The sequence below is a fragment of the Mesoplodon mirus genome, assembly GCF_964341445.2.
Source record: "Mesoplodon mirus genome assembly, chromosome: 19".
Taxonomy (NCBI): Eukaryota; Metazoa; Chordata; class Mammalia; order Artiodactyla; family Ziphiidae; genus Mesoplodon; species Mesoplodon mirus.
In genome coordinates, this window is record NC_138995.1 from 53629750 (window position 1) to 53655629 (window position 25880).

The window sequence follows — 25880 nt, forward strand, 5'->3', positions numbered from 1 at the left end:
ATGGACAGCTCCTCCATCCAGCCAGGAGTTAGCCCACTTCACACCTTTAGGAACTACTATTCCTTCAGGTCATCAGTGTGTGTCCCAGGAGGCTGTGGCCCAGCTAGACCCCCATGGAGAGAGAAGGAGCATCCCTCTCACGAGGCATCACTCACTTTACACCCTTTCCAGCCCCTCAGTCCTTTCCTGGAGCCTTCTGGCAGGAACAGAATGAAACCTTCTCAGAGCATTTGAGAACATTGGAAAGACCCTCCGTGTCACAGAGGGAAATACTATCCTGGTTTGGGGACCTCTAGGTGTCTGTGTGGTGCTGACAGACCTTGCTACTGAAACTGTGCTCCACAGCCCAGTATGATCAGTATCACCTGACAGCTAGTTAGATGCAGACTCTCGGGTCCACCCCACACCTGCGGAGGCAGACCCTGCGCTCTAACAGGATCTGCAGACCCTCTGTGTGCACACGAGAGGGGAAGAGTCTACCTCAGCCCACATTATGGGGTCTCAGCCTGGCTGGGCATACATGTGACCTGGGCAGCTGCCGAAACGGCATTTCTAAGGTGTCATCTGTGCATTCACAGTCTATATAAAGTTCCACAGTGATTCCAATGCACAGCGTGGGTGACATTCCTGTGACAAGGGTTCGTGATGTAGCCGCAGGGCTCCTGCTCTAAAGGGAAAACCCGGAAGGGGAAGGGGAGGCTGTGGGGGAGAGGCTGACTGTGCACCCCAACTGCGAACTGTGGGGAATGCCCAGGACACTGAGCCCCAGGGTTTTGCTCCCCCCAACCAATGGCAAATTGTGTGTGTGTGTGTGTGTGTGTGTGTGTGTGTTTCTAGACTGAGAAGTCAAGCTGAAAAAGGCAGAAAGAGCAGCGGTTCGCAGGGAAATGAATTGTAAACAGAAAGGGAAGAGGGAAGAAGAGAGAAGGCAGGCAGGAAAGAGGGGAGGGAGAGGGAGGGTCCTGGGCAGAGACCCCGCCCCCGGCCCATGTGACCCAGCGAAGTGCTCCTGCCCCGGGAAGAGGCCCAGCACAGAGGGAGGAAGGACAGCGGAGCTCACACATCAGACAGCAGTGCTTGTGAGCGTTTCAGGAGCTGAAGCTCTTCTCACAGAGCGAGGGACACAGCAGACAGCAGACACCATGGAGCCCCCCTTAGCCCATGCCCGCAGAGGGTGCATCCCCTGGAATGGACTCCTGCTGGCAGGTGAGAGGGGACAATTTTCAGGGTGCGGGCAGAGGTGGGAGAACAGAGACTGGCTGAGGTCTCTGGGGCAGACAGGGCTCTGAGAGGGGACAGAGGGCTTCTGCTTGGACCTGAGGGGCGAGGACATGGGAGCAGGGGAGGGTCGGGGGAGGGACTGCGCAACAGGAAACCTCAATGAACTGGAATTGGTGAGGGGCAGGGAATCCTCAATTACAGTACCTTTTCCAAATTATTCATCACTGAGCAGTAATTTTTCAAAACTGGTGACAATAACAATTTATGTCAGGGTGTCAATCCAGAAAAAAATGCAGCCAGGAAGCTAAACACTGTCCTTACCCACCACCCTTAGAAACTGACAAATAAATACCAGGCGGTGGAGGCCCTGGGAACACTCATTCCTTCCTCACCTGGTATTTGGAGCCTGGTCCAGGCCCTGGGTTACAACCAGGATCAGACAAGTCCCTGCCATCCCAGAGCTCACACTCTATGGGGAGGAAGACAGACAAGCAAGGAGATCTAGAATGTGCTGTCAGGTGCTGATAAGTGTCATGAAGGAAACGGAGCAGGGAAAGGTCAGAAAGTGAAGACGGAGGGTCTTTGGAGCAGGTGTCAGGGAGGGCAGCTCCCAACAGGCCCCTGAGTGTGAGCAAGCGTGTGAGGGCAGCAAGAGAGTGAGCCAGGCAGACACCTGGGGAAACAGAGGAAATAACAAGCTCAGAGGGACTGAAGTAATGGGGGTCATGCTGCTGACCCTGAGCCAGTAGCAAACACACATGCACACACAGACACAGACACAGACACACACACACATGCACTACAAAAACACACACCAAGGCTGAGGGATGAAGAGACCTGCTCAGGACCCAGGGCCCCATTTTTCCATCCCAACACATAGGTCAGAATATTAATTTCTCTCTTTTCCCTCCTAGTCTCACTCGTAACCTTCTGGAACCTTCCCACCACTGTGCAACTCACTATTGAATCGGTGCCCTTCAATGCTGCAGAAGGCACAGATGTTCTTCTACTTGTCCACAATGTGACAGGGGACCTTCTAGGCTATGGCTGGTACAGAGGAGAAAGGGTAGAGAACAACCAACTAATTGCATCATGTAGAATAGACAGTAGCGCAAGTGCCATTGGGCCTGCACACAGCGGTCGAGAGACAATATACCCCAATGGATCCCTGCTGTTCCAGAACGTCACCCAGAACGACACAGGATACTACACCCTGCTCATTACAAAGAATGATTTACAGACTGAAGGACTAGCTGGACAACTCCGCGTATACCGTGAGTGATTCCTCTCTGACCTCTGGGTGTTGGGTGGGGTGAATTCTATTCACACGCAGAGGACTGACAGGCCTGGACTGTGTCTCCATCCCTCTCTGTATGACATCCCAGGTTGGGGTTTGAACATTTAGTGCAGGACACACGCACGGTGGAGATAAATTTTAAAGGATCAGAATTCTTTCGCAGAATCCGGACCCTGAAGACATTCTGTGCAGAAAGAAGGACCAGGCTGATGGGAGTAACACAGCAGAGGAAGATCAGCCTCAGTTCAACCCCCTGGGCCCCTCCCTGGGCCCAGGATGCTGAGGAAGACCCTGCAGGACTCAGTATGGGCCTGGCCTGAGGGCCCCCTGGGACCCCCACAGAGAAGCTCAGCCCCAGGAAGCCCCTGCCCAGCCCCTCAGCTCCCGCTTCCAGCGACCCCGGAGAACATTTGCCACTGTTGGGTTTTAGCCTCCTGGACGGGGTTGACTGGGAGCAATGACTTCCCAGCTGCCTGAGTCGCAAGGCTTCAGAGCTGGTCACCAGCCAGGTCTCAGCCCCAAGAGACCTTTGAGCAGGGGTGGAGTCTGGGCCTTCACCTGAGACTCAGCATGGAGAGCAAGACAGGCTAGATCCCCAGGTTATCAGCCAACCACCTGGGGACTAAGGAGACTCCAGAGGAAGGTCAGCATCCTTAGGGAGGAACAGAGGAGAGAAGATGCTCCTGGCAGCTCCTTGGCCACCGGGGCACAGCCCAGGGAGCCCTCTCCTGTGGATGCAACTAATAATAGATGCAGTTTTTATGGTCAGCTCCTCTATGCTCAGCTTTAGGGCAGTTAATTATTAATGATTTAAGGTTAATACATAGGCAACATGGCAATCCTGAGACAATTTACCATTTTTTCTTTTTTTCTTTCTTTTTTTTTTTTTTGCAGTACGTGGGCCTCTCACTGCTGTAGCCTCTCCCGTTGCGGAGCACAGGCTCCACATGCACAGGCTCAGCGGCCATGGCTTACAGGCCCAGCCGCTCCGCGGCATGTGGGATCTTTCTGGACTGGGGCACGAACCCGTGTCCCCCGCATCGGCAGGCGGACTCTCAACCACTGCACAACCAGGGAAGCCCCATTTTTTCTATTTTAATGAGAAGAAACTGAGTTAAAGGGGATTACACTCACTGAATCAGAGTCACACAGACCATGACTGGCCAGAGTCATGCCAAGATAACAGCCCCATCCTCTCCTCCATCCCGGGGGCCTTGTTGTGCATCTTTGGACCCAGAAACCAGCTGTTGGTTCAGATCCTTTCTGCTTGGGCATACCCAGCTCAGAGGGAGACTCTGGCATGGAAAGTAAAAGGAAATGGAAAATTAATCCTGTTTACTCTAGAACTAAATTACCTGCATCAATGATCATAGTCAGTGACAGGAATGTCCAGGCCTTCCCTCTTCAGGTAGCCAATGCACAAGCTCCTTGCACTGGATGAGAAATCATTTATTTGTTTGTTTCCTAACGTGCTGGGTGTTACTCCCGCTGGAATAACATAGAAAGGACTCGGTTTCCTCACTCTCCAACCTACACCTGCAACCAGCATAGGGCCCAACAGGTAAACTCTCAATCTTTCTTTGATGAAGAAAGGATGGAAGGTAAAAGAACGAATGAATGACCTATAATCTCTTCAGGCACTGGAATCTGGATGCAGAATCCTAGGAGGTACTGGCCACACCTATTGCCTGTCTCTCCAGCGATGGGACCCATGTTCCATCCTCTGACCACCCGCCCCTAAAGCACGTTGGGAGCCAGGTCTCACGGTGACTGTGGGGCTGCTCGGCCATGGGAGGGTTTTCCAGGGATGCAGGGGTCCTGCCTCTGGGCAGCAGTGGGGCTCTTGGATCTTTGATCTTTGAAGGCACTTGTAACCCCCACTTTGAAGTCACTTGTAAATGGACATTTTTTGCTCTCTCTGCTGCTTCCATGTCTCTCATTTGCCTCCTCCTTCTTTCCAGCCGGGACTGGCCCTGCTCTGCACAGCTCCCCTACCCTTAAGCCTTCCACAAGTACTCCCGCAAATAGCTGACTGCCCTGTTCCCGTCCTGCTAACACCTGTGGCCAGGCCCACCCTCCCGGGCAATAGTAAAGGACACACAAATCAGTGGGAGCAGCAGCCTCTGCGAGGCTCCAACATGAGCCAGTTTCCCCAGGTCACCAGGAGAATGAGCTCCCACTTTGCCCTGGTCCAGGGCTCCTTCCCTCCATGATGCCAACAAGTGGAATGTACCACGTAACAGGGCTATGCAACCCCTGAATCTAAGCCCTACATGACTCGACCAGGGAGTCAAAGGCAGAAGGACAGGTCTGCAGTCCCCAGTGGCTCACTTCACCTCTTTGATTTGTGACTCACATTCTCGTCCTTCTGTGAGCCTCCCGTTCCTCTCAGTGGTTCCCGAGACCTTCCCAGGGTGGGGCTGACAGACCCTGTGCCATCTGACTGCTTTACTGCCTATTTCATTGCCCGTGTGTCCTCATGATGGCACCTGTATCATAGGGCTCCCCAACAATGAGGTGCCCAAGCCACTGTCCTTTCACTTAGACTTGGCCCAACTCAGACAAATTTGATCCAGCTCTAGCTGTGTTTGCTGAGGTAGAAAGAAAAGAAAAGAAAACATGCCACATGCCACATGCCACATGCCAGTGGTGGGCCTCCTCCCCATTTGCCTGACTGGCCACAGAAATTGGTGACAGGGACCTCTTCTCCTAAAGTTATTAACATAACACAGAATGTTTCTACTAATTTAAATCATTCCTCTCTTTATAAAACAGAGACTCAGGGCTTCCCTGGTGGTGCAGTGGTTGAGAGTCCGCCTGCCGATGCAGGGGGCACGGGTTCGTGTCCCGGTCAGGGAGGATCCCACATGCCGCAGAGCGGCTAGGCCCGTGAGCCATGGCCATTGAGCCTGCGCGTCTGGAGCCTGTGCTCCGCAGCGGGAGAGGCCACAACAGTGAGAGGCCCGCATAGCACACACACACACAGACAAAAAAAAACAGAGACTCAGACCTCTCCCTGATCAATTCTGTCCAAGACTAAGGGCAGAGACGTTGGTTCTGCTGCCAAAGCCAGCCAGCATGTCCCCCTCACTTTTTTTTTTTAATATTTATTTATTTTGGCTGGGTCTTAGTTGCGGCATGCAGGATCTTTTAGTTGTGGCAGGCGGGCTTCTTAGTTATGGCATGCGAACTCTTAGTTGGGGCATACATGCAGGATCTAGTTCCCCAACCAGGGATCGACGCTGGGCCCCCTACATTGGGAGCGCAGAGCCTTACCCACTGGACCACCAGGCAAGTCCCTCCCCCTCACTCTTTTCTAATCATTCCTTGGACTCACCTAGACTTTATGGGGTCGCTTTCTTGTCAATCACCTTTATTTAGCACCTGGGCAGAACTGCCCCACCTCATGGCCCCGCAGCCTGAATACTGGACTGACCACCAGGCTTGCTCTGGATCATCCCGTGTGTTATTTCTGCTCAAACACCCAGTTCCAGGCCATGCTGCCCAGTCTTCTTGGGGTTTAAGGACTATGGGATGGCCCATCATTACCTATCTCTAGGGAACCTTGGAAATCAAGGACTCAGTGAAAACACATCTCCACCAGGCAACGTAGGTCTGTGCAGCTTGAAGGGTCTCAGGACCTGCATGTTCCAGGTGAACACCCCAAGGTCAGTCAGGTACTCACCTGGTCAGTAAAAAACTAAATGAGGGGGCTTCCCTGGTGGCACAGTGGTTGAGAGTCTGCCTGCCAATGCAGGGGACGCGGGTCCATGCTCCGGTCCGGGAAGATCCCACATGACGCGGAGCGGCTGGGCCCGTGAGCCATGGCCGCTGAGCCTGCGCGTCTGGAGCCTGTGCTCTGCAACGGGAGAGGCCACAACAGTGAGAGGCCTGCGTATCGCAAAAATAAATAAATAAATAAATAAATAAATGAGGAAGCAAGGGGTCTCTGATTTCCAGGCCTATGTTACTGCTCTCAAACCTTGATACATGACAGACACTTGAGGAAGTCTGTGCTTTCTCTCAGACATAGAGCAGGTGGCGTTATATTCTCTGAGTTCAGATGTTCATGCATTTGTCTTGTGATACAAAGACCTGCCTTATTCTTTAAGGACTCAGTTTGGCTCAAAGGTGAGAAATGCCAACTCTGATTGAAGTTGCTATTGGAGGAATCAAGGTATAAAAGGGGCAATGTTCTCTCTGTTGTCTTCACAGCGGTGGTGCCCACCCCCGTTATCACCAGCAACAACTCCAACCCTGTGGAGCAGGACACTGTAGTGTTAACATGTGGGCCTGAGACTCAGGACACCTCCCACACATGGTGGGTCAACAATCAGAGCCTCCCCAACAGCACCAGGCTGGAACTGTCTGAGGACAACAGGACGCTCACTTTATTCCATGTCACGAGGAATGACACAGGACCCTATATGTGTGAAACTCGGAACCCAGTGAGTGTCAGCTGCAGTGACCCATTCACCCTGAATGTCATCTGTGAGTAGCCTCTGTTCCTATGTGCCCCAGGCAGCCCGACTGAATCTCCACTGCTGGAGGCCAGACCACACCCATCCCTCTCAGGTCCAGGTACATGGACCCTCACCCCTGGATATCAGGCTGGCCATGACTTCCTGTCCCAGGCAAATCTGGGCAGGCCCAGCCTTGAGCCAAGACTGGGAGGCAACAGCTGCTCCTGTCTTGAGAGGCTCAGGGTCACCATCCTCTGATGGGAGAAAAGGTTAATGTCTCAGACTCAGGATGAGTGAAAATGAGGGGTAGTTATTGTTGGGGAATTTAAAAACAAGACTGTCCTTGGCTCAGAGGGATACTTAACCCTTCTACAGTCCAGGAGGCTGTGTTGGGCCAGTCTAAGAAATTATTTAACAGGAAGTAGATGCCTCCCCTACGTTATGGAAAGTTCCCTTGGCCCCAGAGATGCACAGAGTTGGCAAGCCTGCCTTCCCCAGTGTACTCGGAAGTATATATAAGGAATGGGACCTGAATTAGTTTAAAGTCAAAGAAAATTGTGGAAAAAGGTCAATGAAAGTTAATGAAAAATCCCACTTGATGTTGAAGATGCTAGACATATGGGCTGAGAAGACGTTCCTGGTGCCAATACTACAGAGCTGTCCAGGGAGACTGGTCAGGGGTCATCCTGGGGTATCTGGGTTTCAGAGAGGAGTTGCAGCCCTCTCCTTATGGATCGTCACCCAAAGAGAGACCCACGACCTTGTTCACAGGGTCAGGGCCAATCTCTGCATCACCTTTACAGAGCTCACGGGCCCCGGGGGTGGCTGAGACCTCTGAGGAAAGAGCATGGCCCCAGACCCCTGACCTATTCTCAGTCAGTCACCCCCTGTCTCTCCACAGACCCAGTGGCACAGCCCTCCATCGAAGCCAGCAACACCACAGTCACAGAACATGAGAATACCGTAGTCCTGACCTGCCGCACAAATGACACTGGGATCTCCATATGCTGGTTTTTCAATGGCCAGAGTCTACTGCTCACGGACAGGATGAAGCTGTCCCCAGACAACAACACCCTCACCATCAACCCCGTCAGGAGGGAGGATGCCGGGGATTATCAGTGTGAGGTCTCCAACCTGGGCAATTCCAGCAAAAGTGACCCCCTCAGGCTGGATGTGAAATGTAAGTGACCACTCGCCCCATACTACATCTTCCCTGGAGGATTACTCTACAAACGGTGTGCAAAATGGATAGAGGTCACAGGGGGCAGAATATCAAATAAGAGACCGTTACAGTAAACAGCAAAATAGATAAGAGCTTAATCTCTAAATCAAATATACTTAAGTTTCTTATCCTGGGTTTGGGATTTTAGTGTGACTTTCACAAGATTCTTCTTGTTTTTTTTTTTTTTCTGTTACCATTTTTAATGTGGTAAAATATACATAAGATATATGATTTTAGACATTTTTAAGACTGCAGCTCAGTAGCAATAAGCATATTCATATTCTCCTGCAATCATTACCACTATCCATCTAGAACTTTTCCACCTTACCATACTAAAACTCTGTACCCATTAAACAATAACTCCCCAGTCCCCCAACCCAAACCCTGGCAACCACCATTCTACTTTCTTTGTCTCTATGAATTTGACTATTCTAGTTATTTTGTATAAGTGGAATCATATAATAATTATCCTTTTGGGTCTGATTTATTTCACTTAGCATTATGTCTTCAAGGTTCCATCCATGTTATAGCATATATCTGAATTTCATTCCTTTTAAAGACTGAATTATATTCCCTTGTATGTATATACCACATTTTGTTTATCATTCATAAGTTGATTGTCTTTTAAATTGTTTCCACCTTTTGGCTGTTGTGAATACGCCACTGTGAACATGGGTGTACAAATATCTGTTCAATCCCTGCTTTCAGTCTTTTGAGCACACACCCAGAAGTGGATTTGCTGGGTCAAATGGCAATTCTTTGTTCAACTGTTTGATGAACTGACATACCATTTTCCACAGTGGTTGCACCATTTACGTTCCCACCAGCAATGCACAAAAGTTCCAATTTTTCCACATCCTTGCAAACACTTGTTGTTTTCTGTTGTTGTTTTTTTTTAACAGCCATTCTAAAGGGTGTGAAGTGATATCTCACTGTGGTTTTGATTTACATTCCCCTAATTATTGGTGATGTTGAGCATCTTTTCATGTGCTTATTGGCCATTTGTATATCTTTTAAAAAAATTTTATTGGAGTATAGTTGATTTACAATGTTGTGTCAGTTTCAGGTGTACAGCAAAGCGATTCAGTTATACATATTCATATATTCATTCTTTTTCAGATTCTTTACCCATATAGGTTATTATAGAATATTGAGTAGAGTTCCCTGTGCTATACAGTAGGTCCTTGTTGGTTATCTATTTTATATATAGTAGTGGGTATATGTTAATCCCATGCTCCTAATTTTTCCCTCCCCTCTGGACGTTTCCCTTTTGGTAACCATAAGTTTATTTTCGAAATCTGTGAGTCTGTTCCGGTTTTGTAAATAAGTTCACTTGTATCATTTTTTTAAAATTACATTCCACTTACGAGTGATATCATATCTTATTTGTCCTTCTCTGTCTGACTTACTTCACTTAGAATGAGAATCTTGAGGTCCATCCATGTTTGTGAAAATGGCATTATTTCATTCCTTGTTTTACAGCTGAGTAATATTCCATTGTGTATATATGTACAACATCTTCTTTATCCATTCCTCTGTCAATGGACATTTAGGTTGCTTTCATATCTTGGCTATTGTAAATAGTGCTGCAGTGAACATTGGGGTGCATGTATCTTTTCAAATTATGGTTTTCTCCAAATATATGTCCAGGAGTGGGATTGCTGGATCATATGGTAGTTCTATTTTTGTTTTTTAAGGAACCTCCATACTCTTCTCCATAGTGGTTGTACCAATTTACATTCCCACCAACAGTGTAGGAGGGTTCCCTTTCTCCACACTCAATTCAGCATTTATTGTTTGTAGACTTTTTAATTATTATTTTATTTATTTATTTTATTTTTGGTTGAGTTGGGTCTTTGTTGCTGCACACGGGCTTTCTCTAGTTGCGGTGAGGGGGGGCTACTCTTCATTGCAGTGCGCGGGCTTCTCATTGTGGTGGCTTCTTTTGTTGCGGAGCACAGGCTCTAGGCATGCGGGCTTCAGTAGTTGTGGCTCATGGGCTCGAGAGCGCAGCTCAGTAGCCGTGGCACACACGGCCTTAGTTGCTCCATGGCATGTGGGATCTTCCCGGACCAGGGCTCAAACCCATGTCCCCTGCATTGGCAGGAGGATTCGTAACCACTGCACCACCAGGGAAGCCCCTGTTTGTAGACTTTTTGATGATGGATGGCCATTCTGATCAGTGTAAGGTGATACCTCATTGTGGTTTTGATTTGCATTCCTCTTATAATTAGTGATGTTGAGCATCTTTTCATGTGCTTTTTGCCCATCTGTATGTCTTCTTTGGAGAAATGTCTATTTCGATCTTCTGCCCATTTTTTCAGTGGGTTGTTTGTTTTTTTGACATAGAGCTGCATGAGCTGTTTGTATATTTTGGAGATTAATCCCTTGTCGGTCACTTTTACTGTGAATATTTTCTCCCACTCTGTGGGTTGTCTTTTCATTTTGTTATGTTTCCTTTGCTGTGCAAAAGTTTTTAAGTTTAATTAGGTCCCATTTGTCAATTTTTATTTTTATTTTCATTACTCTAGGAGCTGGATCAAAAGAAATATTGCTACGATTTATGTCAAAGAGTGTTCAGCCTATGTTCTCCTCTAAGAGTTTTATAATGCCCGGCCTTACATTTAAGTCTTTGATCCATTTTGAGTTTATTTCTGTGGATGGTGTTAGGGAGTGTTCTCATTTCATTCTTTTACATGTAGCTGTCCAGTTTTCCCTGCACCACTTATTGCAGAGACTGTTTCTTTGGAGAAATGTCTCTTCAGTTCCTCTTCCCATTTTAAAAAAATTTTATTTATTTAATTTATTTATTTTTGGCCGTCTTGGGTCTTCATTTCTGCATGCGGGCTTTCTCTAGTTGCGGCGAGCGGGGGCTACTCTTTGTTGCGGCGCGTGGGCTTCTCATTGCGGTGGCTTCTCTTGTTGCGGAGCATGGGCTCTAGCTCTAGGCTCGTGGGCTCAGTAGTTGTGGTGCATGGGCTTAGTTGCTCCATGGCACGTGGGATCTTCCTGGACCAGGGCTCGAACCCGTGTCCCCTGCATTGGCAGGCGTATTCTTAACCACTGTGCTGCCAGGGAAGCCCTCCTCTGCCCATTTTTATATTGGGTTGTGGTTGTTGAGTTGTAATAATTCTTTGCATATTCTGGATGTTAATCCATTAACAGATATATATGTTTTGCAAATATGTTCTCCCATTCTGTGGGTTGTCTTTTCACTTTGATGCATAAAAGTTTTTAAATTTGATGAAGTCCAATTTACTGATTTTTTTTTTATTCCTTGCCTGTGCTTTTGGTTTCCTATCCAATAAATCATTGCCAAATCCAGTGTCATGAAGATTTCAGCCTATGTTTTTCTTCTAGTTTTAGCTCTCATTGAGATTTTTTTATGCATTGTGAGTTAATTTTTTTGTATATGGTGTTAGGTAAGGGTTCAACTTCACTCTGTTGTATAAATATCTGGTTTTCCCAGTTCCATATGTTGAAAAGACTCTCCCATATAATCATCTTGACACCCTTGTCAATGTCATCTGACCATATATACGAAAGTTTATTTCTGGGCTTACTATTCCATTGTTGTGCATGTCTGTCTTTATTCTAATACCACACTTTTTTTTTTTTTTTTTTTTTTTTGCGGTACGCGGGCCTCTCACTGTTGTGGCCTCTCCCATTGCGAAGCACAGGCTCCGGACACGCAGGCTCAGCGGCCATGGCTCACGGGCCCAGCCGCTCCGCGGCATGTGGAATCTTCCCGGACCGGGGCACGAACCCGCATCCCCTGCATCGGCAGGCGGACTCTCAACCACTGCACCACCAGGGAAGCCCCATAATACCACACTTTTGATTACTGTAGCTTTGTAACAAATTTTGAAATCAGGAAATGCGAGTCCTCCAACTCTGTTCTTCTTTTTCCAGATTTTTTTGGCTTTTAGGGGTCTCCTGAAATGCTATATGAATTTTAGGGCTGATTTTCTATTTCAGCAAAAAAAAAAAAATGTCATTGGGGAATTTTGATAGGATTGCGATGAATCTTAGATCACTTTGGGTAGTACTGTCATCTTAACCATGTTAAGTCTTCCAATCCACGGACATGGAATGTCTTTCCATTTATTTATGTCTTTAATTTCTTTCAGCAGTGTTTATTTATAGTTTCTCAGTGTATAAATCTTTCACCTCCCTGGTTAATTCCTGAATATTTCATTATTTTTTTTTTTTTTTTTTTGCGGTATGCGGGCCTTTCACTGTTGTGGCCTCCCCCGTTGTGGAGCACAGGCTCCGGACGCGCAGGCCCAGCGGCCATGGCTCACGGGCCCAGCCGCTCCGCGGCATATGGGATCCTCCCAGACCGGGGCACGAACCCATATCCCCTGCATCGGCAGGCGGACTCTCAACCACTGCGCCACCAGGGAGGCCCAATTTCATTATTTTTGATAGCATTGTAAATAAAATTTTCTTAATTTCCTTTTTGAATGTTTCATTGTTTGTGTATAGAAACAACTGATTTTTTTAATAGTATTTATTTATTTATTTTTGTTTTTGGCTACATTGGGTCTTCGTTGCTGTGCGCGGGCTTTCTCTAGTTGCGGTGAGCAGGGGCTACTCTTCATTGTGGTGCACGGGCTTCTCATTGTGGTGGCTTCTCTTGTTGCGGAGCACGGGCTCTATGTGCGTGGGCTTCAGTAGTTGTGGCACGCAGGCACAGTAGTTGTGGCTTGCGGGCTCTAAAGCACAGGATGAGTAGTTGTGGTGCATGGGCTAAGATGCTCTGCGGCATGTGGGATCTTCCCAGACAGGGATCGAACCCATGTCCCCTGCATTGGCAGAAGGATTCTTAACCACTGTGCCACGAGGGAAGTCCCGAAACAACTGATTTTTACATGTTGATTTAGTATTCTCCAGCTTTTATTAGTTGTAACAGTTTTCTGGGGGATCTTTATGGTTTTCTACATATAAGGTCATGTTATCTGCAAACAGAGATAATTTTACTCTTCTTTTCCAATTTGGATGTCCTTTATTTCTTTTTCTTGCCTAACTGCTCTGGCTAATACATCCAATACTATTTTGAATAGAAGTGGAAAAACAGGCATTGTTGTCTTGTTCCTGACCTTAGAGGAAGAACTTTCAGTCTTTCACCATTCAGGATGATGTTAGCTGTGGATTTTTTATATATGTCCTTTATTATGTTGAGGTGGTTTCCTTCTTTTCCTAGTTTGAGTGTTTTCATCATGAAAGGTTAGTGGATTTTTGTCAAGTGTTTTTTATTGATTTAACCTCCTTACTTCATATGTCTATTCATAGTCTTTATTTCTTTGTGATTTCATCTTGGTAGCTTTCATGTTTCTAGGAATTTGTCCATTTTGTAGAAGTTATCCAATTTGTTGCCAAATGATTATTCATAGTACTCATATTTTGTAGAATTGGTAGCAATGTTCCCACATTCATTTCTGATTTTAGTAATTTGAATCTTCTTAGTCAATCTAGTTAAAGATTTGTCAATTTTGTTAAAATTTCTGAAGAACCAAATATTGGTTTTATTGATTCTCTCTACTGTTTTTCCATTCTCTAATTTATTTATCTCCATTCTAATTGTTATTGTTTCCTTCATTCTGCTAGCTTTGGTTCATTTGGTTTTTTTTCATTGTTTCGTTTTTCATGTCCCTTAAGTTGTAAATTTAGGTTGCTGATTTGAGATCTACTTTTTTAATGTAAGCATTTACAATTATAAATTCTTGCACAGGATTCTTTTTTTTTTTCCTTTTTTTTTTTTTTTTTTTTGTGGTACACGGGCGTCCCACTGTTGTGGCCTCTCCCGTTGTGGAGCACAGGCTCCGGATGCGCAGGCTCAGCGGCCATGGCTCACGGGCCCAGCCGCTCCGCGGCATGTGGGACCCTCCCGGACTGGGGCACGAACCCGTGTCCCCTGCATCGGCAGGCGGACTCTCAACCACTGCGCCACCAGGGAAGCCCTTGCACAGGATTCTTGACTTCTCTGAGCCTCAGATTCCTCAACTGAAAATTGCAATAAAAGTACCTGCTTCATGGTTTTGTTTCAGATTTAATGTAATATTCAATTAAACCACAGCAAAATACACACAAAGGAAAATTTTTCCAAAAATGTTAGCTGCTATAATTACTATTATTATCATTAGGCTATGTGAAATCGGGAACTCCAATTCAAGGACTACCTAACTCTAGATCCACCTCTTATTAGCCATATGACTTTGGGTTTTTCACTACTGGAAGCCTCAGATTTTCCATCTGTAAAATGGAAATAATGTCTATCTGACAGGGTTATTATATGAATTAAATGAGATATATGGGAAATATTATATGTAGCACAGAATCTGGCACCTAGTAAGTACATCATAACAATAGCTAACATTAGTATTAATTTTCAGTTTTGAGTTGAATGGTGAGGAAAACTGAAATAAAAAAGAACAAAGAGGGCCTCCCCGGTGGCACAGTGGTTGAGAGTCCGCCTGCCGATGCAGGGGACATGGGTTCATGCCCCGGTCCAGGAGGATCCCACATGCCGTGGAGCGGCTAGGCCTGTGAGCCATGGCCGCTGAGCCTGTGCGTCTGGAGCCTGTGCTCCGCAGCGGGAGAGGCCACAACAGTGAGAGGCCCGCGTACCGCAAAAAAAAAAAAAAAAAAAAAAAAAAAAGAACAAAGGGCAAAAGGTATTATATATTTGGGGAAGGAAGGCATAACATAAAAGACCCATAGGAACATGTTACTGAGTAAATATGGAAGAGAGAAAAAAAGGAGTTGAGTGCAAAGTTTCACGTCTAGTATGTTAGTTTTCATCCCGTGAGATGTAGCCCAGATGGGATTAGACATACAAGACATTCATTGGGAAAAATGCCTGTGAAGGAAAGCGGGGCAGGAGTGGGAGGAGCCTGGGAGGGTCCTCAGACCATGATGCATATTGTATCCCTGGGAAGGAGAAAGGAAAGGAGGAAGTTTTAGGCTGCAGTGCAGTTCTAAGAGAGTGTCTGCAAATCTGATGAGGAGTCCTTGAACTAAAGTCACCCATCACAAAAAAATCATTTCTCGCAGAACTGGGATTGATTTCATATTCCTGCTGGGAACCTGTGTGAAGGGTGGTCTCTGTGCAGAGGGGCAGTGAATTCAGAGGGCCTTCCATCAATAAATCCCCACCAAGACACCTAACAGGCACATATTCATGGCGGCCACACCTGGGCCACACCCAGAGAAAGATGTAATCATGAAAAGATGGGAAGCTATAACATAGAAAAATAACCATTAGCGCTTCTTCCATGTCCAAAGCCTTCAAAAATACCTGAGTGCAGAAGGGCCACACTGGAATTGAGGCATGTCTGACCACCAACCTAGAAATACAGTCAGAGAGAAAAAAATTACAAAAATATAGTCGGCTAGTCACCTCACAGCAACCTTCCACAGAAATTTTATTCCTTGAAGGAACAAGTCGAGACTATTTCATATTGAGAGTTATTTCCCAGAGCACCCCCCACTGTAAAATAATGTCACCTACATTGACTCTTCATTTTCCTTTCCGTGACAGATGATTCAACACAAGGAAGTTCTTCTGGCCTCTCAGGTGGTGCTATTGCCGGCATCGTGACTGGAGTCCTGGCTGGGGTAGCTCTGATAGCAGCCTTGGTGTATTGTCTGTACATCAGAAAAACTGGAGAGTATGGTGCCTTTCCTCTTGTTTTGCTTTCTCTGAGGCTAACTGCCATGCTCGGGAGAGGGAAGGAGACTTCATCTCTGTCTCTGGACCTGGATCTGCTCCTCATTCTTCTTAAAGCCCTGCTTCTTGGCATTAATTCCTGTGGGTCTCTTCTTCCCTGGTCTTCATGCTTCCTGTGCCTTCCTCTCTCTTGGACATAGTTATTCCCAACCCCATCTGGTTTAGAGGGGGCAGAACCAATTATGTTCCTTGGTCCCCAGTCAGGGAAGCCAAGGTCCAAGAAGGAAAACTAATGAGGAAATGAAAGAAGCAGGAGGAACGGAGTCCTGTGCTCTGTCGACAAGAGTAGCAGGAGGAGGGAGGGACAGGACAGGAAGAGAACCTAAGAAAAGCAGAAACAACCAAAGGCCTCCTGGGCAATAAATAAAGTGACAAAAAAACAGCATCAACCTACAAAAGGGGAAAGGTGTCAGGGTAGAAATAAGCTCAGAAGCAGTTGGCATGAATGGCCCTAAATGTGAACAGCCAGTAAGCAGGAGAGGAGTAAACACTAGAAGGGATGATAGGTAGATTGAAGAAGGAGGTCCTCAGAGGAAAGAGGACCAACCAAGGTATAAATGAACATTGAGGAGCCCCAAGGAATCATGCTGACAGTGTCCTTCCTAATTCAAGGAGCAAAGATCCTGTGCCTGGGAATAGTGGTCACAGTGTCTGATATTTATTTAGGGCAAGTGACCAGCGCGATCTCACAGAGCACAAATCCTCAGACCACAACCAGAGTAAGTAAACCTGCTCCCCTAGTGAGAGCTTGTATGTTCTACTATATACCCTGCCCTACCAGGGAATCCCGGACTTCCAAGTGAATCCCTACTTTCTGAATTATTAGAGGGGATCTCAGTTTCCCATTCTTAAACTGGCATAGGTCCTCACACCCTTCCTGCTGCAAAAGATTCCCCTGAGACACAGCTGGGGGAGAGACACTCGCCCCTCCTAGGCTAGGCAAGCCAAGCAGGCCATGAGATGGACATGTTTCCAGGAGCCTTTTCCTCATCCTACCTCCTTCCCCCTCCTGCCTCTATTACGGATGCGGACATCTCCTTTGGTGAGACTTTCCCTGCCTTTGGTGCTCTGGGTACTGTGGGCCTCAATGCCCCTCCTTGCCGCTGGAGCCTGCTGCTGAGACACACACCTGGGCAAAACTCATGCCTTGTGAACTAGAAGAATTCTTCAGAAGTGCACTGAGGCCTCTCCCCACCCCTCCTTGGTCTAATGCCCTGGGGTCTGGACTGCAGACTGAGGGAAGCGAATTCCTTAAGTCTTAATCATGGGCCACCTCCCCACTCCACCCTCTCACCACCTGCCACCTCCTTCAGCTAGAAGCACAACAGCTTAGGAACACCACGTTCTGAGGCAATAAGTCAGCTCTGCATTTTCATGGGTTGATAACTCTCCTTTGTTTCCCTAGGTCAGGGCCACTCTGACAATTCACCTAACAAGGTAAGCACAGCCAGTTTCACTGGCTCCTTTTCTCATGGAAATATCTCTGTGTAGAATGGGTTATTCTTGAAGATACAAAAGTGAGATCAAGTTTGGGTCAAAGTTCCTCACTTCAGCAACAGACAAAGAAGTATTACCCCCACCAGCCTACCTCATTGCAAGATGTGAACTTGAATCCTGGCTGGGACCTTGGGCTGGTAACTTAACCTCTTTGATCCCTGGCTCTTTCATGTGTAAAATGGACATGGTGCCTCCTTCAAAGAGAAGTTCAAGGAATTAAATGACCTAACAAAGGTAAAGCACCTGACACAATGCCCAGCTCAAGGAAGGCACTAGATCATTCTCCCTCTTCTGCCTCCAACCTGACCCTGCTCTTCCTATCAAATGATAATTTCCAATCTAATAGATCTGAGGTCTTAGTTCCTTTACTTTCTGATAATTGTACTGAATTTTTCTCATCTTAACCTTCAATAGAATATACATATATATTGAAAAATGCTTCAATCATAAGTATATTTTAACAATGTTTAAGTTTCTACGAGTTGTACATACCTATGTAAACAGCACCCAAATCATTAAAAAAAAAAATCAACCCCCGCAACAAACACACACACAGATCGCTCCAGTTACTTCCCTCCAAAGAGTAATGACTGTCCTTATTTCCAGTGCATTAGGTTCGTTTTACCTGATTATGCACTTATATAAATGAAAAATACAGTGTATACATGTGTCTGGCTTCTTTTTTTTTTTTTTTTTTTTTGCGGTACGCAGGCCTCTCACTGTTGTGGCCTCTCCCATTGCGAGGCACAGGCTCCGGATGCGCAGGCTCAGCGGCCATGGCCCAGCCGCTCTGCAGCATGTGGGATCCTCCTGGACCGGGGCACGAACCCATGTCCCCTGCATCGGCAGGCGGACTCTCAACCACTGCGCCACCAGGGAAGCCCCCATGTCTGGCTTCTTTGATTCAAAATTGTTTTATGAGATTCATTCATATTGTTGTGTGCCTTTGTCGTTTATTTATTCTCATTGTTGTATCACCATATTCCATTGTAGCATTCCATAATCTATCTCTTCTAATGAACATTCAACAGGATGTTAGTAGGCAGAGAAAATGGGTAATAAAAGTACTTCTCTGAACTAAAAGTTTCAAAGTGAAACAAAGTGAAAGCGTGTGGTGCTGAATCACACTGGACAAGGTGAGGGCCTGGCCCATGACACTGATTTAATTGACTGCTGTTCATTCCTTTCAGACTAACGAAGTTGCATATTCTGCCCTGAACTTCAATGCCTGGGAATCAAAGAAACCAACTTCAGCCTCCCCATCAGCCACAGAAACAGTTTATTCAGAAGTGAAAAATAAGTAATAATGCGACCAGTCCTGCTCACTGCACTTATTCCAAGCTTCTCATCCCCATCCCTAGGAGATCCCTTTGCCCTCTGGGGAAAATGGGAATAGTGTCTTTCCCCGCCTTTCATCCCTAATGAGGCTCCTCCAGGCTGCCTGGTCACAGTCCCTTCCTTCAGTGTCAGTAGATGAAAAGGTACATCCAGGAGGAGGTCTGTAGGAAACCCAACCTTCCTTGTCATTGAACTTTGGCAAAGCAGACCTTGGGAGAGAGTTGCCAGAACCTCCATGCCTCCCCATTTCCTGACCTAAACTGGTTTTAAACTTGCCTATTCAGAACACTCATTCCTTCCCACCCCAGCCCTTTCATATTGGAGTTTAACTTGAATTTGCCATAACCTGGAAAATTATGTCCTTGATCCACTGAAATGCATGTGCCAGAAAAGGAGAGGAAAAGGAAAAACTTCTCTTGCTCTCTGAAGCCCGGTGTGAACCCACCATTCACAGGAAAACACATACATAACCAATTCTGAACTGGGAAATTCTATACCTTTGTCCACTTTCAGGGTCGTCTACCTGCAGGACCAGGGCTAAACAACTTACTACTTAGCTAGAATACCACCTAAACCTTTGAAAGCCTGTGTTCAGAGAACCTACTAGAAGCAACTAGAAAACAACTTCTCAAAGTCCATAAGTGAATCCTAATGGAAGTTGCAAAAAAATGCACATACTGTTTTAATAACTTTATGGGCTTCATTAAAGGAAATGCCCAGAGATGGAGGGATTATCGCTTTAGAGGACAATCAGCTCTTAACAGAGACAATCTTCTGGGATTTGGGAAAGGAATCAGAAAGTTACCCTGCAGAGATTATTTAAATAATGGTTAAAGAATGTACAATTTGGGGTATTGGGTTTTTTCCTTCCTTCTGAGACATTCACCATTTAAATTTTTGTAATTGTTTGTTTATGTGAAAGGGGTTATGTTTACTTAATTTGCTCTGTAAGCCAATCTGACCGCCTTAGGTGAAAGAAGCCACCAAAACCCCTCAAGTCCCTCTGGCCAGAAGCTCCTCAAGCCTTTTATGTCAGGGGCTCCAAAAAGAAGATAAGAAGAAGCAGTTTTCTACATTCATGGCCAGAAATGGATCTCGCTCAGTTTCTAGGCATCTCAGACCAACCATCAGCACCATTCTATTCCGCGTTGCTGCCTGTGCACGTTCCATCTGCCTCACTCACCTTCTCAGGAAGCCTTGGCCTCTGCTAAGGTGCGTTTGGTTCTTGAGAAGCAGGAGCACCTGAAGGGGACACGACCACCCACGCGGTCGGCATCGTTTACAACCTAGAAAGCTGCAGTGGTGCCGATGCTCCTTAGGACACAAGGGGAGGATTATAACTCAGCGCTTGGCTTCGTGAAAGCCTCTGAAATTTGTTTTCTCCCATGGGGTCTATGAGACCCAATGTGTCAGCATAAAAACGAGGGGCAGGAGAAGGAGAGGCACGTCTACTTCCCACCCAGCCTCCTTCTGCACGGATGGAACCTCCTTGAGGCTGTTGAGAGAAAGGTTTTATTCCATATTCATTACTTGATCTAATGCTGTGTGGAACTGGGCCCCTCAAAGAGGGTTGGTTGGGAGTTCTCTGTACTCAGGTACCTCTTTCAGGGTTTTTTAACCCTGACACAGACTGTATATACCTCCCCTCATCCACGCTATTCTGTGTCATTGAATTTTGCCTGGCTAAGGCCGCTTCTGAATTATTTGTAAAATTTGTTCTCTATTTATAGTAAAAATTATATATCAGGCATCAACATGCTGCCTCACAGTTGGTACTATTTTCTACAATGTTTTCTTTACAGGCAGAAGAAACAGAAATTGCTTAATAGGGAGTCAGCGTGAGCCTATTTCTAAGTCCACATGGTATCTGATCTAGTGATCAGAGAATTCGCTAAATTCATTTGCACACCTGCTAACAAAGTGAGTCTATCTAGAGCAACAAGCCACAGCTCCAACCTGCCTGGAAGAAACTGCCTGTCTTCCTCTGGGACAGAAGATGATTTCATGAGTAGAAGCTCTCCTGGCCTCTTTACTAGGGACGAATCACACTTCCCACGCAGATGGCTCCAGTGAATCAGATGCAGCGATACAGCTTTCACTCCAACAGTCTCCACGGCTTCAGGGGTATAGAAATCTCTCTAGCACCCTCCCTCTTCCTTGTACCCTGTTCCTTTCTTTCGGCCCCTCAGAGGGTCAGAGCTCTTCTAACCTGGATAACCTTCATTCCTTCATTAGCCTGTTATCTCACTTCCTTCACTTCCAAGCAATTGAAACGTGTGCTGTCTTTCTCCTTCCTCGTGCCCTGGTTTCTCCTGGCCCTCTGCAGTGCTGGCTCCCTTCCCAAGACCACTGGAAGCAGCAGAAAATCAGCACCCATCTCTTGGCCAATTCAAAGGTACTTTCACTGTCCTCACATTGTTCACTTTTACAACATCTGAGACCACACACAACCTTTTCCTTCTGGACACTCGCCTCCTACCAGCCCCACCTGTGCATTGCACCCCGACGTCAGATTTCCTACTCAGACCTGCTTGTCTCGCTCCACACCACCCTCTTTCCACAGCTTCCATGACCTCTCTGCAGGTGACTCCTTCATCTATATCTCTAGCCCGTTCTACTTCCCAGAACTCGTGACACTCACATCCAAATACCTTCTGAAATTGCTCCCCATCTGAACTGGCTTTCCCCCACAGGTCACTCATTCCTCTCAGTGACGCCACTGCTTCCTCAGCCCTTGCTCTTCCGTTTTCTAGATTCAATACATCGTCGAAGCCTGTTGAGTCCTTGTTTAACATCTCTCAGTTATGTCATTCTCTCCATTCATACACCTAAATAACCCAGGCCCTCAACACCTCTGCTGGAAGTACCGCTTCCAGTACTGAAGTTAGCAGAGTTAGCATCTCCCCATAACTAGGGCGCCTGCCGGCCACTGGTGGGGAACTCTGACCCCCAAGGAGACGGGAGGAACCCCAGAGTGAACCGGTAGGATGTAGGGGGACCGAGGGGGGAGGAGAAGTGAAGGCCAGACAAGATCGGCTCCCCTGTGGCCGGGGAGATCAGGAGAGGCAGGTGGGAGGGATTCTCCAGGAAGAGCGGGAGAGGAGCCGGGGGTGATTGCCCTGCCCACTCAAGCCCAGGAAGCCTGCTGGGCTCCCAGGTGAAGTCCCCCACCCTCTGATACCAGGGGTGGGGGGCACGCCTGGGCCCCTTCTGTTCTGCTGAGACTAAGCCCTACCCCTCACAGCCCCCAGGGCCTTTTCCAGCCCTATGGGTCCTAAGCATAGGCCCCTCCCACTGCCCAAACCTCACCCTTGCTTAGGTCCCACCCTCCACAGCCAAGGCCTTTTCCCCCTTTGTTTTTTCTTTTTTTCTTTTCTCTCCTCCTCTTTTTTACTACTGTGGTACTGTTGCACCTTCTGGTTGTTGATTCATCTATATTTCTATATTTTTATATTCTTTCTAACATATCTGTTATTTTCCTAGTCTAATTTTATTTTGTACTTTGCTATTGTTCTCTCTCTCTCTCTCTTTTTTTTTTTTTTTTTGCCAACCCCCCACCCCCACCCCGTGGCTTGCAGGATCTTGGTTCACAAGCTGGGGGTCGGGCTGAAGCTCCTGTGGTGGGAGCTCCCTGTTGGAAGCCCTGGACTAACAGAGAACCTCAGAGCCCAGGGAATATTCATCAGAGTGAGGTTTCACGGAGGTCCTCATCTCAACACCAAGACCCAGCTCTCCCCAACAGCCTACAAACTCCAGTGTTGGAAGCCTCAGGCCCAGCAACCAGTAAGACAAGAACACAATCCCACTCATTAAAAAAAAAAAAAAAAAAGAGAGAGACGGCAAAAAAGTACATCACAGATGAAGGAGCAAGGTAAAAACCTACAAGACCAAATAAATGAAGAGGAAATAGGCAATCTACCTGAAAAAGAATTCAGAGTAATGATAATAAAGATGATCCAGAATCTCGGAAATAGAATGGAAGCATGGATTGAGAAAATACAAGAAATGTTTAACAAAGATCTAGAAGAACTAAAGAACAAACAGAGATGAACAACACAATAACTGAAATGAAAAATACACTAGAAGGAATAAATAACAGAATAACGGAGGCAGAAGAACGAATAAGTGAGCTGGAAGACAAAATGGTGGAAATAACTGCCAAGGAGCAGAATAAAGAAAAAAGAATGAAAAGAATTGAAGACAATCTCAGAAACCTCTGGGACAACACTAAACGCACCAACATTCAAATTATAGGGGTCCCAGACAAAGAAGAGTAAAAGAAAGGGTCTGAGAAAATATTTGAAGAGATTATAGTGGAAAAGTTCTCTAACATGGGAAAGGTAATAGTCACCCAGGTCCAGGAAGCACAGAGAGTCCCATACAGGATAAACCCTAGGAGAAACACACCAAGATACATATTAATCAAACTAACAAAAATTAAATTCAAAGAAAAAATATTCAAAGCAGCAAGGGAAAACCAAAAAATAACATACAAAGGAATCCCCATAAGGTTATCAGCTGATTTTTCAGTGGAAACTCTGCACGTCAGAAGGGAGTGGCAGGATATACTTAAAGTGATGAAAGAGAAAAACCTACAACCAAGGTTACTCTACCCAGCAAGGATCTCATTCAGATTTGATGGAGAAGTCAAAAGCTTTTCAGACAAACAAAAGCTAAGAGAATTCAGCATCACCAAACCAGCTTTACAGCAAATGCTAAAGAAACTTCTCTAAGCAGGAAACACAAAAGAAGAAAAACACCCACAAAAACAAACCCAAAACAATTAAGAAAATGGTAATAGGAACATACATACTGATAATAATCTTGAATATAAATGGATTAAATGCCCCAACCAAAAGACACAGACTGGCTGAATGTATACAAGAACATGACCATTTATATGCTGTCTACAAGAGACCCACTTCAGACCTAGGGACACATACAGACTGAAAGTGAAGGGATGGAAAAAGATATTCCATGCAAATGGAAATCAAAAGAAAGCTGGAGTAGCAATACTCATATCAGATAAAATAGACTTTACAATAAAGAATGTTACAAGAGATAAGGAGGGACACTACATAATGATCAAAGGATCAATCCAAGAAGAAGATATAACAATTATAAATGTTTATGCACCCAACATAGGAGCACCTCAATACATAAGGCAAATGCTAACAACCATGAAAGGAGAAATAGACAGTAACACAATAATAGTAGGGGACTTTAACACCCCACTTACACCAATGGACAGATCATCCAAACAGAAAATAAATAAGGAAACACAAGCCTTAAATGACACATTAGAATAGATGGACTTAATTGATATTTATAGGGCATTCCACCCAAAAGTGGCAGAATACACTTTCTTCTCAAGTGCACATGGAACATTCTCCAGGATAGATCATATATTGGGTCACAAATCAAGCCTCAGAAAGTTTAAGAAAATTGAAATCGTGTCAAGCAGCTTTTCCGACCACAACCCTATGAGATTGGAAATCAATTACAGGAAAAAAACTGTAAAAAACACAAATACATGGAGGCTAAACAGTGCACTACTAAATAACCAAGAGATCACTGAAGAAATCAAAGAAGAAATAAAAAAAACACAGAAACAAATGACAACAAAAACACGATGACCCAAAACCTATGGGACGCAGCAAAAGCAGTTCTATGAGGGAAGTTTATAGCAATTCAATCTCACGTCAAGAAACAAGAAAATCTCAAATAAAAAATCTAACCCTACACTTAAAACAACTAGAGAAAGAACAACATAAATGAAATAGAAATAAATGAAATAGAAATGAAGAAAACTATAGCAAAGATCAATAAAACTAAAAGCTGGTTCTTTGAGAAGATAAACAAAACTGATAAACCCTTAGCCAGACTCATCAATGGGAGAGGACGCAAATCAATAAAATTAGAAATGAAAAAGGAGAAATCACAAATGACACTGCAGAAATATAAAGGATTATAAGAGACTACTACAAACAACTATATGCCAATAAAATGGACAACCATGAAGAAATGGACAAATTCTTGGAAAGGTACAATTTTCCAAGCCTGAACCAGGAAGAATTAGAAAATATAAACAGACCTATCACAAGTAATGAAATTGAAACCATAATTAAAAATCTTCCAAAAAACAAAAGTCCAGGACCAGATGTCTTCACAGGTGAATTCTATTAAACATTTGGAGAAGAGCTAACACTGATCCTTCTCAAAATCTTCCAATAAATTGATGAGGGAGAAATACTCCCAAATTAATTCTATGAAGCCACCATCACCCTGATACAAAAACCAGAAAAAGATATCACAAAAAAGAAACTTATAGACCAATACCACTGATGAACATAGATGCAAAAATCCTGAACAAACACTAGTAAACAGAATCCAACAGCACATTAAAGGATCATACACCATGATCAAGTGGGATTTATCCCAGGGATGCAAGGATTCTTCAATATATGCAAATCAATCAATGTGATAAACCACATTAACAAATTAAGGAATAAAAACCATATGATCATCTCAATACATGCAGAAAAGCTTTTGACAAAATTCAACACCGATTTATGATAAAAACTCTCCAGAAAGTGGGCAGAGAGGGAACCTACCTCAACATAATGAAGGCCATATATGACAAACCCACAGCAAGCATCATACTCAGTGGTGAAAAAGTGATCCACTAGGATCAGGAACAAGACAAGGATGTCCACTCTCGCCACTCTTATTCAACATAGTTTTGGAAGTCCTAGCCATGGCAATCAGAGAAGAAAAAGAAATAAAAGGAATACAAATTGGAAAAGAAGTAAAACTGTCACTGTTTGCCGATAACAGGATACTATACATAGAAAATCCTAAAGATGCCACCAGAAAACTACTAGAACTAATCAATGAATTTGGTAAGGTTGCAGGATACAAAATTAATGCACAGAAATCTCTGGCATTCCTATATGCCAACAATGAAAAATCAGAAAGAGAAATTAAGGAAACACTCCCATTTACCATTGCAACAAAAAGAATAAAATATCTAGGAATAAACCTGCCTAAGGAGGCAAAAGACTTGTACTCAGAAAAGTATAAAACACTGATGAAAGAAATCAAAGATGA

At 45.3% G+C, this 25880-nt stretch overlaps 1 protein-coding gene across 2 annotated transcripts; it reads left to right on the plus strand.

Annotated features, from left to right (window-relative positions):
* Window positions 1–1058: 1058 nt before the first annotated feature.
* On the plus strand, window positions 1059–20697 carry CEACAM1 (CEA cell adhesion molecule 1). Of its 2 annotated transcripts, XM_082608305.1 has the most exons (8): window positions 1059–1206; window positions 2136–2495; window positions 6734–7009; window positions 7883–8161; window positions 15747–15876; window positions 16602–16654; window positions 17341–17372; window positions 18623–20697. In XM_082608305.1, exons 1-8 carry the CDS (start codon window positions 1143–1145, stop codon window positions 18734–18736), a joined length of 1308 nt encoding a protein of 435 aa, XP_082464431.1. In that variant the 5' UTR covers window positions 1059–1142; the 3' UTR covers window positions 18737–20697. The 2 variants fall into 2 exon arrangements, with proteins under 2 accessions (XP_082464431.1, XP_082464430.1); XM_082608304.1 differs by lacking the exon at window positions 16602–16654 and having other exon boundaries at window positions 1066–1206; window positions 18623–18728.
* The last annotated feature ends 5183 nt before the right edge of the window (window positions 20698–25880 follow it).

What these genes read in the sequence shown, in the direction of transcription:
- CEACAM1 (XM_082608305.1), top strand. Translation starts at nt 1,143, where the DNA reads ATGGAGCCCCCCTTAGCCCATGCCCGCAGAGGGTGCATCCCCTGGAAT. An exon ending in GAATGGACTCCTGCTGGCAG is followed by an intron (nt 1,207 to 2,135) that starts GTGAGAGGGGAC and finishes TTTCCCTCCTAG; the next exon opens with TCTCACTCGTAACCTTCTGG. An exon ending in TGGACAACTCCGCGTATACC is followed by an intron (nt 2,496 to 6,733) that starts GTGAGTGATTCC and finishes TTGTCTTCACAG; the next exon opens with CGGTGGTGCCCACCCCCGTT.